The sequence below is a fragment of the Triticum dicoccoides genome, chromosome 5B, assembly GCF_002162155.2.
Source record: "Triticum dicoccoides isolate Atlit2015 ecotype Zavitan chromosome 5B, WEW_v2.0, whole genome shotgun sequence".
Lineage (NCBI taxonomy): Eukaryota > Viridiplantae > Streptophyta > Magnoliopsida > Poales > Poaceae > Triticum > Triticum dicoccoides.
In genome coordinates, this window is record NC_041389.1 from 668,199,077 (window position 1) to 668,213,427 (window position 14,351).

The following is a 14,351-nucleotide window of genomic DNA, read 5'->3' on the forward strand; positions in this document are numbered from 1 at the left end:
CAGTTTGTTCCTTGCGATTAATACTTTGAAATAAGACCACCCTCGAATACATTTGGACAGTTTAAAAATTGAAATCAGTGACATGATAAAAGTCTGAAATATATTGCAAAAATGGTCAAAAATTATGATTTTTTTACAACAAACTTGCTCAACTGTTACGCACACATATGTTTTTCTTGCGAAGAAAAGCCTTTCGTGGTATTGTTGGCGAAGAAAACAAAATCAGCACTATATTAGAGTCACTCTATATTGTCTTGGATTTTTTTTTGCTCCGATATTTTGGGGAGCTCTTTGTCGAAAGTTTTAGACGAGTACGTCAGTAGGTCAAGTTTGTTCAAAAAAAGTTTTGAAGATTTTTGACCTTTTCCTAAATTTCTAAAAAATCACTGATTTTTTTACCTGTTTCATCATGTTTTGTAGCCTAGATTTTATTTTTTGTCAAAATATATTCAAGATTGATTTTGTTTGGAAGGCTTCATTACGAGAAATGCACATGTGCAACCAGGTGATAAATTTGACTTGGTGTTCAAATGATAAAATTGATAGAATATTTGAATCGTATGAAAAAAATATGGGTGAGTTGCACTTGCACGGTCTAGCACGAATAACGGCGTAGCAATCAATGGCTGGAGGACCTCCCATGCACGATAGTTAATCCAGTCTCATATACGTAATACGATAGTTGCACTCTTGTTAAGGACATGTTTCAGGCCAAAATGTACAGAGAATGGAAGAAAGATCTTCAGAAAAAGAAACCCCGAGACATGCACCACTGATTATCCGTGGTAGGCATGCTTGTTTTTTTTTAGCATCAGTACAGACACAAACGCTCATATACACGTGCATACACTCACCCCTATGAACGCACACACGCACACCCTACCCCTATGAACACCTCCGAAAGACTGAGCCGGCATGCACCACTATGTACAGAGAATGGAAGAAAGATCTTCAGAAAAAGAAACCCCGAGACATGCACCACTGATTTTTTTTAAGCATCAGTACAGACACAAACGCTCATATACACGCGCATACACTCACCCCTATGAACGCACACACGCACACCCTACCCCTATGAACACCTCCGAAAGACTGAGCCGGCATATCATCTTGAGATTTACGAAGCCACTGTAGGCGCCTTGTCGTCGACGAGAACGTCTCCTCCCACTGAAAGCACATCGCCGGAAATCCTGAAATAAATCCAGAAATAATGCGAGCACCAGGATTTGAACCCTGGTGGGTTAAGGATACCACTGTCCACCTAACCATCTCAACCACCGGTTAATCCGCGGTAGGCATGCTTGTTGGGATGAATTGCATCCACCCTCGGCTATAAAAGCGTGCGCGCACCAACAAGAGAGCAGCAGCCATAGTCTCAGAGCATACGAGGCGATATGGCTCAAGTACTCCTACTCACCATCTTTTCCCCAGAAGTTCCGCTCTCACTCTTGCTCTGCTTCTTCGTAGTAGGCCGCTACTACTTGGCAAGACGATCAGCGAACAATTGCCATGACAATGGCCGCCGCCTCCCACCGTCGCCTCCGAAGCTCCCTCTCATAGGCCACCTGCACCTCGTCGGCCCCGACCCGCACATCTCCCTTGCCGAGCTCTCCCGGAAGCACGCCGGCCGCGGCGGCCTCATGCTCCTCCGCCTCGGCCAGGTGCCCAACCTCGTCGTCTCCTCCCCGAGTGCCGCCGAGGCCGTTCTACGCACGCACGATCACGTCTTCGCCTCCCGCCCGCCGTCCATCGTCGCCGGTGTCCTCCTCAGCGGCCCCTCCGACGTCGCCCTCGCCCCCTACGGTGAGTACTGGCGGCAGGCACGCAAGCTCGTCACCACCCACCTGCTGAGCGCCCGGAAGGTGCGCACGCTCCAGGGCGCCCGCGAGGAGGAGACGCGCCTCGTGGTCGTCAAGCTCCGGGCGGCCACGGAGGCGCACTCCGCGGTCGACATGACCGAGCTGCTCGGCGCCTTCACTAACGATGTGGTGTGCCGCGCCGTGTGCGGGAAGTTCTTCAGGGTGGAAGGCAGGAACGAGCTGTTCCGGGAGCTCATCGCCGGGAACGTGGCCGCGATAGGGGGGTTCAACCTGGAGGACTACTTCCCGAGCTTGGCCAAGGTCGGTCTGCTCCGGCGAGTGGTGCTGGCCAGGACGTGCAGGCTGAAGAAGAGATGGGACGAGTTGCTCGATAAGATCATAGACGACCACGCAACCAAATCACCATGGCTAGTAGGAGGAGTACAACATCAACACGATGAGCAAGATCAAGACAGAGACTTGGTGGATGTCCTCCTCTCTCTTCAACACGAGTACAATCTCACTAGAGACAACGTCAAGGCCATTTTAATGGTAATTCTCTGAATTTCGTGACGCTTAAATAGTGCCAATTAAGCCGACATTAAAACGTGTGCTAATTAATTACTCCCTCGGTTCACAAACATAAGCTGGTATAACTTTTTTGTGAATCGGGTGTATATAGACGTATTTTAGTGTGTTCGTTCACTCATTTCAGTCCGTATATTGTTCATATTGTAATATCCGAAACATCTTATATTTGTGAACGGAGTAGTTGATATTATTTATGGTTAAAATTCAATCATAATATGAGTATAATTCCATTATGTGTAAACATGACATGTTTGCAGCGGGAACAGACACGTCATTCATTGTCCTGGAGTTCGCCATGGCTGAGCTCATGCGGAAGTCACACTTCATGGCCAAACTTCAGGCCGAGGTGAGGAGCAAGACACCCAAGGGCCAGAAAACAGTCAAGGAGGATGACCTAAGCAGCATGCCATACCTCAAGGCCGTCGTGAAGGAGACGCTCCGGCTACACCCGCCGGTGCCGCTTCTCGTCCCGCGCATCACCATGGCGGAGTGCGACGATGTCAACGGCTATATGGTACCGGCCGGGACACGCACCATCGTCAACGCGTGGGCTCTCTGCAGAGACACCGAGTCCTGGGGTGAGAAGGCGGAGGAGTTCTGGCCGGAGAGGTTCATGGACGGAGCCAAAGCAGCTGCCGACTTCAAAGGGAGGGATTTCCAGTTCTTGCCGTTTGGAGCCGGGCGAAGGATTTGCCCTGGGATGGGCTTCGGGCTGGCCACTGTAGAGGTCATGCTCGCCAACCTTGTTTATTGCTTCGACTGGGAGCTCCCCGACGGGATGCGGGAGGAGGATGTTGACATGGCCGACGTGTTTGGAGTGACGATGAGTCGGAAGGAGAAGCTCATTCTTGTCCCGAAAATACCATACCACCACTAAATGCAAGTACTGCATGCACAGCACACCGTAGTATAGCTTAAATTTATACGAATTCCGATATGATTTTCCAATAACGTGGGAGACTACAATACAAGCTAACCATAGGTTGCCAAAATAGAAAATTGAATGTGAACCGCCGGATCTTGGATGGATGCCCCATATTCTAGTGTAGGAGCTGCTGGAGGGCTTTGTTCATTTCACGAGCCTGCTCTTAGCCAATCTAGAGCACCCATCGATCCGAGATTTGATGGTTACCTTTACTTCTTTTTTTTTTTTTGCACCCTATGGTAAGCTTGTATTGCACCCTCCCTCCAAAGATAGGAGGAGGCCTGTCTTTTCATTAAGGGGAAAGAGTTTATATGTACAAGAAAGTGTCTCGTTTAAGGGGAACTGAGAGCTCCCGGCAACATACGGCTTCTACTTCTAGTTATGCTTCTTCAGAATAATAGTTAAGGTGTGTTGAGTAATTTAGTTGAGTTCATGCATGCATGCAGAAAAAACCTTAAGATCCAAGCTATTCTTTGCGTCTTGTGGATGAAGTAAAATGATCCGCAGTTGCGTACCATGGAGTACAGGCGAACAATTTAAACTCAGAAGGTTTCCTCACATAAACTGGCTGATTCTATTGCCCATCACAATGCAGGGAAGTGTTCTTACATCGGGAACCATTTCGGAAGAACTTTAAGCTCAAAGGGCATAGATAAAAACATTTCCATAGTTCATAGATCAAATTTCGGAAGCTACAACACACATTGTTCATAGATCAAATTTTAGTGCGATATCAAAACATTTTGGAAGAGATTTAAGCTCAAAGGGCATTCTTTCATAACTTATAACTTAAGCTACAATCTATTGAATCTGTTAAGGGTGTTCTGGAATGCTTGTGTCAAATCCGTGGAAATCATCCCATTCAATCTTATGAATTAGCAGTGCATCATATCGTCAAGCAGAAAAGTAAATTTGTACTAGGACTTGCCATCTGAATTTTGTTAACCCGGTTTTAACACGCCTGGCAGATGTTATGTCTGAAGAATTCATGAAGTTAGGTGTATACTGGACAAGTGGACATGCCTTGAAGATGTTTTATCAGAACTCGAAATATCAAAGCCAACCTTTTTATCGCCAGGCATGTGTGTCCGACTCCCAGGATGCTCTTTCTGCACCCAAAATAGACATGAATTAGCTCCACTCGAAAAAAAATATAATCTAGTAAATTTTTAGCAAAGAACTACTATGGAGCGCCAATCCCTGTCAACGATTGTGCATTTTCCATGAAGGTGTCTGAGGATGTCAAAATGATTAAGGAAGTACATGCATCAGCAAGAGAAATTAACAATTTACAAGTACTCCCTCGGTCCCAAAATAAGTGTCTCAACTTTAGTACAAAGTTGAGATAGTTATCTTGGGATGGAGAGAGTATGTCGCTAGCCAGCACGCCTTGATTTTGCATTGCCGCTTAAAACTCAGATTTTTTTTCTTTCCATAACACAATATATGTCATTTGTTTGTGGAACTTTGTTAGGTATTTTCTCCTTTTATCAGGTTTAAAAGGCACAGACGTATACCAAGATCGATAATACGACTAATATAAAATTGTATGTCACAAAAGGTACACCGTTAGAAAATATAACATTTGAAGTTTTTAATGGTATATGTTCTTTGTGATATTATATAACTCATGTTATGTTGGTCAAATTGTCGCGGGCCCTTGTAAACTGGAAGGAGTAATATTTCTTAACGAATCACTTTTCATGTCCTTCGGGAGCCAAACGCCACCCCCGTGTAAACTGGACATATCCCCAAAATGTTCTTCCAGCACTCCAACTATGAAAACCTAACCCTTGCCAGCCATAACCTCTTAGGCTAAAGTTACTCAAATAACATTCGACAATTCAGTTAACCATTTTAATTAGCCTAATTTTTTTGTGGTAATTAATTTTCCATTAGATATGCATTTACAGCGAACTGGGATCCCATCATATAAATATCTCAAGGGAGTTTGTGATTCGTCCAAAATCTAAATCTTAGTCTAAATCATCCAAACATGATCTAGTGGTCTGCATTGGAGGCTTAAGTGGGTTTACACTGTATAATGTAGATTAACAGCAAGCATTACTAATGACCCAAAACAGACATAAATTAACCGTGCTCAAGATTTGATGACAGAAAATAAAAATTTAGCTAAGAAACTACAGCCCGCCAATCCCGGTACAGAACCAGAGAAATAATTGTGCATTTTCCATAAGGCATCTGAGAATGTCAAAATGATTTAAGGAATTACATGCATGAGCAGGAGACCGTAAACAATTTAGAAGTATGTTGCTAAGTTGATTTTGCATTGCCGCTTAAAACAAGGTATGGTGTTTTCCTGAGCGCTTGGGCCTCCCTCATCTTCTCCACGGACATTAAAGGCGTGTCGGAAGATTTCATCCGCTTGGTTTTCAACTCATCCTGGTACTTCCTCTGCCGTTTCTCCTGCTTCGTCTTGCCAGGGCCCTTGCCATGGAATTTGTGTGAAAGCTCCCGAAATGCCTCCTTCATAGTCATCTGTGGACAAAATCATTAGGCTCTGAGAAATGTTACCATTGTGTGTCATCTATTATTATTCCTGATGAGAGTTAATGCAGAAAAAAACCATTTGGATCTAGTACTTACCACTCGACCAAACTCATCAGTTCTCTCTATGTGAATTTCTTTTGGTCCATCCTTGATACCAACAGGCTTGCTTTTCTTCTTGTCACTGGTTTTTTCACCACCCTCATCAAGTGTCCCTCTGTCCTTAAGAAGCTTCAGAGCACCAGCCAAACCTTTGCCAATTTCAGCTTCATGTAGAACCTCATCCAGTTTGACTGCTCCCTCTTGTCCATCCTTTACTTCGTCTCCAGTGCCAGCTATCTTTTTCCTTGCCGCTGACCCGCTTGTGTTTGAAGACACCGTGCCGTCGTCTTCGTCCGCAAACACATCTTGCGCTTCTCGCTTGTGTGTTTCTACAAAACAAATGATACACGACATCAGTAGACTTGATTTGTTAGTCAACTCCTGTGCCCTTTCAAATTCATTCAGAAAATACTTCAAGCAGGTTACCTGCATTCAGTTGTAAGCCCAAAACAAACTCATCCATCTCTGTGATTACGATCTTATTCTGCCGCACGTCCCCTCGGCCCTTGTTTCCTGTCGCCAATTCTGCAAAGGCCGGAGGACCGTAAGCCGCAGCACCTTCCTGCTTCCTTGGAGCCTCCTCCCGGCCCTGGGGCAATGATTCTGACGCCTTTTCACCCATACCAAATTCAGTTATCCTCCCTGAAATTACGTATTATGACTTTAGGCTTACGCTTAGGGTAATGGACCGCGAAATCGATGGGCCGATATGCGATCGGATGGCGCCGACTGATTCTCCGAAGCAATGCAAAGGCAGAAGCAGAGCAAAACGAACAGCAACCGAAGGAATCGGGCTAGGGTTTGCTTGCTTACCAACAGCAGAAGGAAAAGGGTCGGGGTCGCGTCGGGGGGAATGGTAGTGCACGGTGTGAGGGAGGGAGGCTATGTGCGGGCAGAGGCGGTGACCCCCACGCTGTCGCCGGCGCCGGCGAAGAGGATTTTTGCGAGATCCGACGAAGAGGATTTTTGCGAGATCCGGCGAAGAAAAGCACGAACGACCCGGCCTGTTCGAGACGAGATATATAGGTATATGACATTACGGGGCGAAACCGTTATGTTTTTTTCTTACAGCCGAACTGAAGTAGTGGCCCACTAGAAGGAGAGGTGGGCCGGTCGTGCGCTAGTTCTCGGCCTAACGAGGGCCGATCTACATCTTCTTCTCAAAAATAAAAGGCCGATCTACTTACAGTGATATAGCTAGCTTTCTCACACAAGCCTTCACAACTAGTCCTGGCCATCTCAGGCCCGGCCCCGTCGGCCCACCCAGGCCCAGCCCCAAAATCCAGGGCCTAGGCCCGATGGGCTTGCTTGTGGGCCGGGCTTGGGCCTAAGTTTTGAGCCCAGCAGCAGGGCCTGGACGGGCTTGGGCTTGGCATATTGGCATTTTAAGGAAGAGGCCCGGCCCACGGCCCTAAGCCCTAAGGGCTTTTGAGGGCTTTTGAGGGCTTTTTACCAAATGGGCCGGGCTTGGGCTTGAAAAGTAGGCCCGATGGTAGGGCCTGGGAGAGCCTGGGCCTCAGTTTTCTGCCATGGGCTTTTTTAGGCCCGGCCCAAGCCCGGCCCGGCCCATGGCCAGATATATTCACAACTACCCCTCAAAAAAAACAAGGCTTCACAACTCTAGCAGTCCCTGCTAGGAATCTCCCCTCTCGCTAGGGTTAACTTTCCTCTTGGCGGCGACGAGGCCCACCACCGTAGAGACTACGATCCCCTCCCCCTCCTTCACCGCAGCAGTTAGCCGGGGTCGCCGGTCCCAAGGCCGCGCAGCGGGAACGGGGCAAAGTAGGGAACCACCGCCCGCAGAAAAACCTCTCGGGAGGGAGATCTAATGGCTTCAGGCGCTTCAGGCTCGGAGTCGGCTACCACTGAGTTGGAGGCGATGATGGAAGAATTAGGGCTTAGAGAGGATGATTAGCAAGATGTGGAGGTGGGTGATGATGAGATATCCGTAGAAGCAACTAGATGGATGGCACTCGCCCGTGTGCACGCGGATAAAACCTACAGTCAATATTGGTTCTTCAGGAACATGCGAGCGGTGTGGGACTTGGCACAAGATGTGAAGATTCGCCCACTTGAAGGTAATTTGTACTCCTTGCAGTTTGCTTGTCTTGGTGACTGGGAGAGGGTAATGGAGGAAGGCCCCTGGACGTTCAAGGGTAAGGCAGTGGTGATATCTCATTATGATGGCTTCACTAAGCCATCCACAATTGCCCTTGATAAGATTGACATATAGATTCAGATCCATGACTTTCCTGAGGGTTTCTTCTCCAAGATTAAAACCCTAGCTTCCACGATTGGGGAGTACATCTATGTAGAGCCAAAGTCACCAGATTTTGAAGGGAATTTCTATCGTGTGCGGGTGAGATTTGATGTTATTAAGCCCCTCAAGAATACCATTTCCCTTGTCATCAAGCAAAAGAGACAACTGTTCCGGGTTAAATTCGAGTGTTTGCCAGATTGGTGTGAGGTTTGTGGCCATCTTGGGCATATGTTTAAGGAGTGTGGGGATGGGGTGCACCCCCAAAAATCACTTGTGTTTAAGGACCTGAAGGCAGGACGGTTCAGAGGCCCAGGACGCGGATAGGGGAAGGAAAAGGAAACACAGGAGTCTGAGGTAGAGGTCGTTCAGGGCGTGGTCAGGGAAGAGGTGGTATGTCACTGTTTCCACGGGATCACTATGCCAAGGAGGAAGACCTAGAGATCCTACCAGACGTTGCGAGAGAAGAGGCTGAGAAGAACAGGAAGAGGGGGGCGAACCATGAAGCTGAGGCGAACAAGAGTTCACCGGTTCCCAGTACGGGGACGGGACAATCACTGCTAGCACTTCCCCATCCTGAGGTCCTGGCGAGCCCTTCTTCAAAGCAAGAACCCAAGAGAAACAAAGTGACCCTGACGCTGTTAGGAAAGAACACCTTGCCGAACAAAAACACAGATGCGCGAGATGGCGGGCCCCAAGGTGGGCTGCGCCAGGCGCAGTGAGTCTCTTGGTCTGGAACTGTCACGGGGCTGGCAAACCCGCGATAGTCAGAGAGCTTCGTGACATGACGAGGCAACATGCCCCCTCGATTCTTTGTATCCTTGAAACATAGACTGAGGGATCTCATGTCGAAAGTTTACCAGGTTCTTTAGATTTCAATAAAAGCTTTGCAATTAGTAGGTCAGGCCGAAGTGGAGGTCTAGGTATTTTTTTGGAATGATTCAATAAAAGTTGAAGTGATTGGCTACTCCGAGTATCACATACACTACTGGAATCAGCTTCTTTGCCGTGTGCCATGGCGGACAACAAAGGCATGGATGGCAGACGGCAAAGTCCTACGCCGTCCGCCAGCGGACGACAAACTGTCCGTCTGAAAGAGGGCCGGCAAAGGGTTGTGCCGTCCGTTGTCGGAGCCCAGCAAACGGAAAAGATCATGGACGACAGTGGGGTGGGGTGAGAGCCGTTAGGGGTTAACGGCGTGTGCTTTGTCGTCTGCCAGCAGACAGCAAAGAGGCAAAGCTCTTTGCCGTCTGCTGACAGACGGCAAAGAGCTCAGCTCGGCCAGCACTGAGAAGCTGCCACGTGGCCAGCTATGCCGTCTGCCAGCGGACGGCATAGCAGACCATGTTTGCCAGTCCTATTTGGCCACTTTGTCGTCTGCTGGCGGACGGCAAAGTGGCCAAATAGGCAGCCCAGTGTTCCCAGTTTCTACAGGTAGCTGCCACGTGTCCTCTTTGCCGTATGCTAGCGGACGGCAAAGCTCTTTGCCGTCCGCTAGCAGATGACAAAGAGGCTATATATCACCTGTTTTTATTTGAATCCATTTAATTTGACAGGAAAACACACAGATATACATACAAACAACTGCAACATATCCAACAACATATAACAGCATGTCCAGCAATATATTTCATCAAATCCAACATATCCAACAACATAGTTCAACAAAGTCCAACATATCCATATATACATACATATCCAGAAACAAGTTTCCAACAACATATCCATATAGACATACATATCCAAACAAGTTTTCATTAACAACAAGGAAGCAATAGAAGAATAGGACACCCCATCAATGCAAGCTTCCTCATCTAAAGCAAATGTGCAAATTGGGAAAGATGAAAGTTAGAAGAAGAAGACAACTAGCTAGAAGAAAAGGAATAGGAGGAAAAGAAGAAGAAGAAGAAGAAGATGAATTTATCTTCTCTTTCTTTCTCTCCTCTCCTATTCTTTATCTTCTTCTTTTCTAACTAATGTAGGTAAAAATGCCATTTTTGGGCTAAGGTAGGTAAAATGCTAAGTGTGTAGGTCAATTTAGAGCTAAGCTAGGTAAATAGGTCATTTTGGAGCTAACGTAGGTTAAATGGATCATTTTGGAGCTAACGTAGGTTAAATGGATCATATTGGAGCTAACCTAGGTAAACTTGGTCATTTTTTAGCTAACCTAGCTAATTATGCCATTTTTGACCTAACTAAGCTTATTGTGTAATTTTAGAGGACAACAAGCTAAGTATATGACATTTATGAGGTTAGCAAGATTATTATGGCATTTACGAATAAAAACAAGTAAGATGAGGAAAAGAAGAAGAAGAAGAAGAATCTTCTTCTTCTTCTTCTTCTTCTTCTTCTTCTTTTCTTCCTCTTCCTTGATTTTCTTCATCTTATTATGTCATTTGTGGACTAAATAGGCTAAAAATATGTCATAAATGGACTAAATAGGCTAAATAAGAAGAAAAATACCATTATCATAGAGGTGAAGGAATGGTCAGGGCTGCGCCAGTGGCAAACGGAGGTGAAGGACCGGTCGGGGTTCCGCCATTGCCAGATGCAGAAGGATTGATCGATGCTTTGTCGGGAGGCATGCTGCACCAAAGATAATTTCCAATAATGTCCCGTTAGCATGATGCAACTGAAATGTGAATACTAGTAACTAACAACCATTCAAATCAAACTCACCGTGGTCGCCGGAGCAATCTTGGGCATCGGCGGAGGGGTCTGACCATTTTTCTCGTACATGGTCTGCACATTTGGTTCTCACGAGTCAGTCATATTAGTTATTAATGCAAACATTACGTGCATGATTTGGCTAATATGCACGAGAAACGTACCACGAGGAGCTCGTATAGGGCCCGGTGAGACACCTCGTTCCGGTTCCTCTCCTCCTCCAATAGCTTAGCTGTCCTCTCCTCCATCTCCCTCTCCCTCTCTGCTGCCTCCCTTTTTGCCTCCTCCAAAAGCGCCTGGGTGTTCAATCCCTCTTTCTCAACCAATGCCTGCAACATACCATTCCTCGTTAGCATTGTAATCATCGACAGACGCACACATAATGTAATGGAGGAAAGGTGAGAGAGTCCGTAAAACTAACCGCCATGGCGAGCTCCGCGGGTTGTGCAGGCCTTATCTCAGGAGCAGAGCTACTCTGGCACTTCTTGATCTGCGAGAGAGTCCTAGGACAACGTATCAGTCCATCACCAATGGCTACGGAGCCATGGGACCTCCCGCCACTAGGTATCATCACTAACTCTGTATCAAAAGGATCCTGGCTCGGGTTAAAGTCCTCCCCTTTCCTCGTCTTCCCCTCGTCTTTATACCTCACGAGCTTCTGGTGGGAGGATATGTTGGTGAAGCTCACTGCATGATCTAGGTCAGACTCCGAGAATGCCTTGGCCTTCTTGTAAGGGGCACTATGGGCCATGCCATAGAGGTCGAACAGATTTGGCACATGCTTCTTGTTGTGGTGCGCCTGAGAGGGAGGAACAAAATATTAGTTAAGGGCTCAAGCTAGCATGAACAATGATATTGCTATGTAAATAGGTCATTTTGGAGCTAAGTAAGGTTATTATGCCATTTTCAAGGAAAATAAGCTAAGTTTAGGTCATTTTGGAGGTAACCAAGATTATTATGCCATTTTTGACGAAAGTATGCTAATTATGTCATTATTGAGCTATCCAAGGTAGTTATTCCATTTTTTATCTAACTAAAGCATATTTAGGCCTTTTATAGAGCTATCTAAGGTTATTATGACATTTTAGAGCTAATTATGTCATGAATGAACTAGTTAAGATTAGTTTAGGTCGTTATTGAGCTATCCAAGGCAGTTATGCCATTTTTAACAAACTAAAGCATATTTAGTTATTTTATAGAGCTATCTAAGATTATTATGTCATTTTAGAGTTACTTATGTCCTAAATCTACTATCCAAGGTAGTTATGCCATTTTTTAACTAACTAAGCATATTAAGTCATTTTGGAAGGGAAAAATGCTAGCATGAAGAATGAAATTGCATGAATCATGTAGCAAACCACATACCCAGTGATCCCCGTACTCAAACAGGTTGGAGCTCCCTTGATGGTGTGGCACACTAACCATTTGGTCACGCTTATCCTTGGCCCTATGGTGTTCGACTAGCCATTGGGAAGAGCACCATATATCCACCAACGCCTCCCAATAGTCCATCTTATCCGCACACCATCTCGGGGGCACCTAAGTTAGTCAAGAGAAATTTCAGTGCTACGCCTACGAATCAAATCAAGAAAACTAAGTTCAAGGCCTTAAGAATAGGTAATTAACTGCAAGTACTTCTCCTTACTCAGAAACTTGTCGCAACACTTCTTCTTGCCCCTCTTAATACCCTTCGAGGCGCAGTAGTCTCGAACGGCATGCACCTGAGCCTCGTGCCGTAAGTTCTGAAGTAGGCGCTTGCACTCGGCTTCGACAACCATAGACGCGGCCTCCTGCTCTCCCTCCAAGACCCTGTAGAAGGTCTGCAATCAAACACGACAACACTGATTAGTACAATCACTAGGTAGTGTTGATTTTTAATTCTGTAAAGGAGAAATTACCCAAAACCGACGAAACACAATGTCGGCCAGCGTCTCGCACAAGACACCGGCGATCATCTCAGTTGAGTAGCACCAACGATTTTTTGGGTCGTCAGCATTGTACCGAGGCTTCGGATTAAGCAAATGACGATTTTTGGCTTTGTAGTGTGCTGTCACGAAGTTTGCCGCCTCCTCAGTGATGAATGCCTCGGCCATCGATGCTTCAATTCTATGTTTATTTTTACATTTTGCTCGAAGCATCCTTTGCATCCTCTAAGTTGAGTAGCACCAATGATTTTGCACCCCCCCAATCTTGCCTCGGTCGGGAAATACAAAATCAAGTGTTGCATTGGATTAAAGAAGCTTGGCGGAAAGATCATCTCTAACTTGCAGATCAACTCCGGTGCTAACTGTTCCATTTCTTCTAGGAGGCCAAGCGATAGTTCTTTCGCACAAAGAACACGAAAGAAATATCTCAGCTCTGCCGGTACTAGCCATTCATCCTCAGGGATGAAGCCACGCAACATCACCGGCATTATTCGCTCAATCCATATGTGCCAATCATGACATTTTAGAACAAATATTTTCAATTTTTCAAGACTCGCTCCCCTCTTTAGATTTGCTGCATATCCATCGGGGAACATCAACTGCATTTTCACCCACAAAATAATTTCCCTCATAGCTGGCCTTCCAAGATTGAAGCATGCCTTTGGCTTCGTCCAGTTCCGCTTTCCTTTCGATTCTTGCATGTTTTGTAACGTTCTATCACATAGCTCCTCTTGATCGACTCTAGCCTTAGTTTTATCCTTTGATTTCCCCTCTATGCCGAACAATGTACCAAAAATGGCTTCGGCGATATTCTTTTCAGTGTGCATCACGTCGATGTTGTGTGGGCAAAGGGGGTCTTTGAAGTAAGGCAGATCCCAGAAGCATGTCTTGTGAGTCCAAGCGTGTTCCTTATTATACCCCTTGAAATACCCTGGACGCTCTGGATCTGGCTCGAGAGCATTTAACTGATCTAGGGACTGTTGGCCTGTCAACGCAGGTGGTGCAAAGTGTTTGACAACTCTACCATTGATGAAGTTCTTCTTGTCTTTCCTGAACTTATTGCGAGGATCTAAAAACGGTCTATGCAAGTCGAAGCAAATATACTTGTGCCCTGCCGTCAGCCAATGAAACTCAAGAGCTCACTTGCATGTGGAGCACGGGAACCTTCCATGCACACACCAGCCAATGAATAGCGCATACGCCAGCAAGTCATGTGTCGAGTACATGTACCAGGCATGCATTATGAAGTTCTGTTTGCTAAAGGCGTCGTATGTCTTGAAACCATTATCCCAAGCTTCTTGCAATTCGTCCTTAAGAGGCTGCATGTACACATTCATTTTCTTCCCCGAATAGTTGGGCCCTGGAATTATCAATGTCAGGAAAATGTTCTTTCTTTGCATAATCTGCCCGGGGGGGGATTGAGTGGAATGACAAACACGGGCCAACAACTGTATTGGGCTGCCGTCTGACCAAACACACTGAACCCATCCGTGCTGACGGCGACTCGAGGATGCCTTGGATCTGCCATTTTTTCCTTATGTAATGCATTGAAGCGCTACCATGCTTCACCATCCGAT

At 46.2% G+C, this 14,351-nt stretch overlaps 2 protein-coding genes across 2 annotated transcripts; one reads left to right on the forward strand and one right to left on the reverse strand.

Annotated features, from left to right (window-relative positions):
* Nucleotides 1-487: 487 nt before the first annotated feature.
* On the forward strand, nt 488-3,699 carry LOC119310448 (indole-2-monooxygenase-like). Its single transcript, XM_037586197.1, has 3 exons — nt 488-505; nt 1,380-2,351; nt 2,611-3,699. The coding sequence occupies exons 1-3, from the start codon at nt 488-490 to the stop codon at nt 3,265-3,267; spliced, it is 1,647 nt and encodes a 548-aa protein (XP_037442094.1). The 3' UTR covers nt 3,268-3,699.
* Nucleotides 3,700-5,447: 1,748 nt separating this feature from the next.
* LOC119312476 (SART-1 family protein DOT2-like) lies at nt 5,448-6,924 on the reverse strand. Its single transcript, XM_037588208.1, has 4 exons — nt 6,739-6,924; nt 6,352-6,567; nt 5,923-6,254; nt 5,448-5,814 (listed from the first exon to the last, which is right to left on the reverse strand). The coding sequence occupies exons 2-4, from the start codon at nt 6,545-6,547 to the stop codon at nt 5,590-5,592; spliced, it is 753 nt and encodes a 250-aa protein (XP_037444105.1). The 5' UTR covers nt 6,548-6,567; nt 6,739-6,924; the 3' UTR covers nt 5,448-5,589.
* Nucleotides 6,925-14,351: the final 7,427 nt, after the last annotated feature.

Excerpts from the sequence above, each read along its gene's own strand:
- LOC119310448 (XM_037586197.1), top strand. Across the intron at positions 2,352-2,610 it reads ACGTCAAGGCCATTTTAATG|TATAATTCCATTATGTGTAA; the intron begins GTAATTCTCTGA and ends TCATAATATGAG.
- LOC119312476 (XM_037588208.1), bottom strand. The coding sequence starts at position 6,547 with ATGGGTGAAAAGGCGTCAGAATCATTGCCCCAGGGCCGGGAGGAGGCT. Across the intron at positions 6,255-6,351 it reads GGGCTTACAACTGAATGCAG|AAACACACAAGCGAGAAGCG; the intron begins GTAACCTGCTTG and ends TTTGTTTTGTAG. Across the intron at positions 5,815-5,922 it reads CTGATGAGTTTGGTCGAGTG|ATGACTATGAAGGAGGCATT; the intron begins GTAAGTACTAGA and ends TTTTGTCCACAG.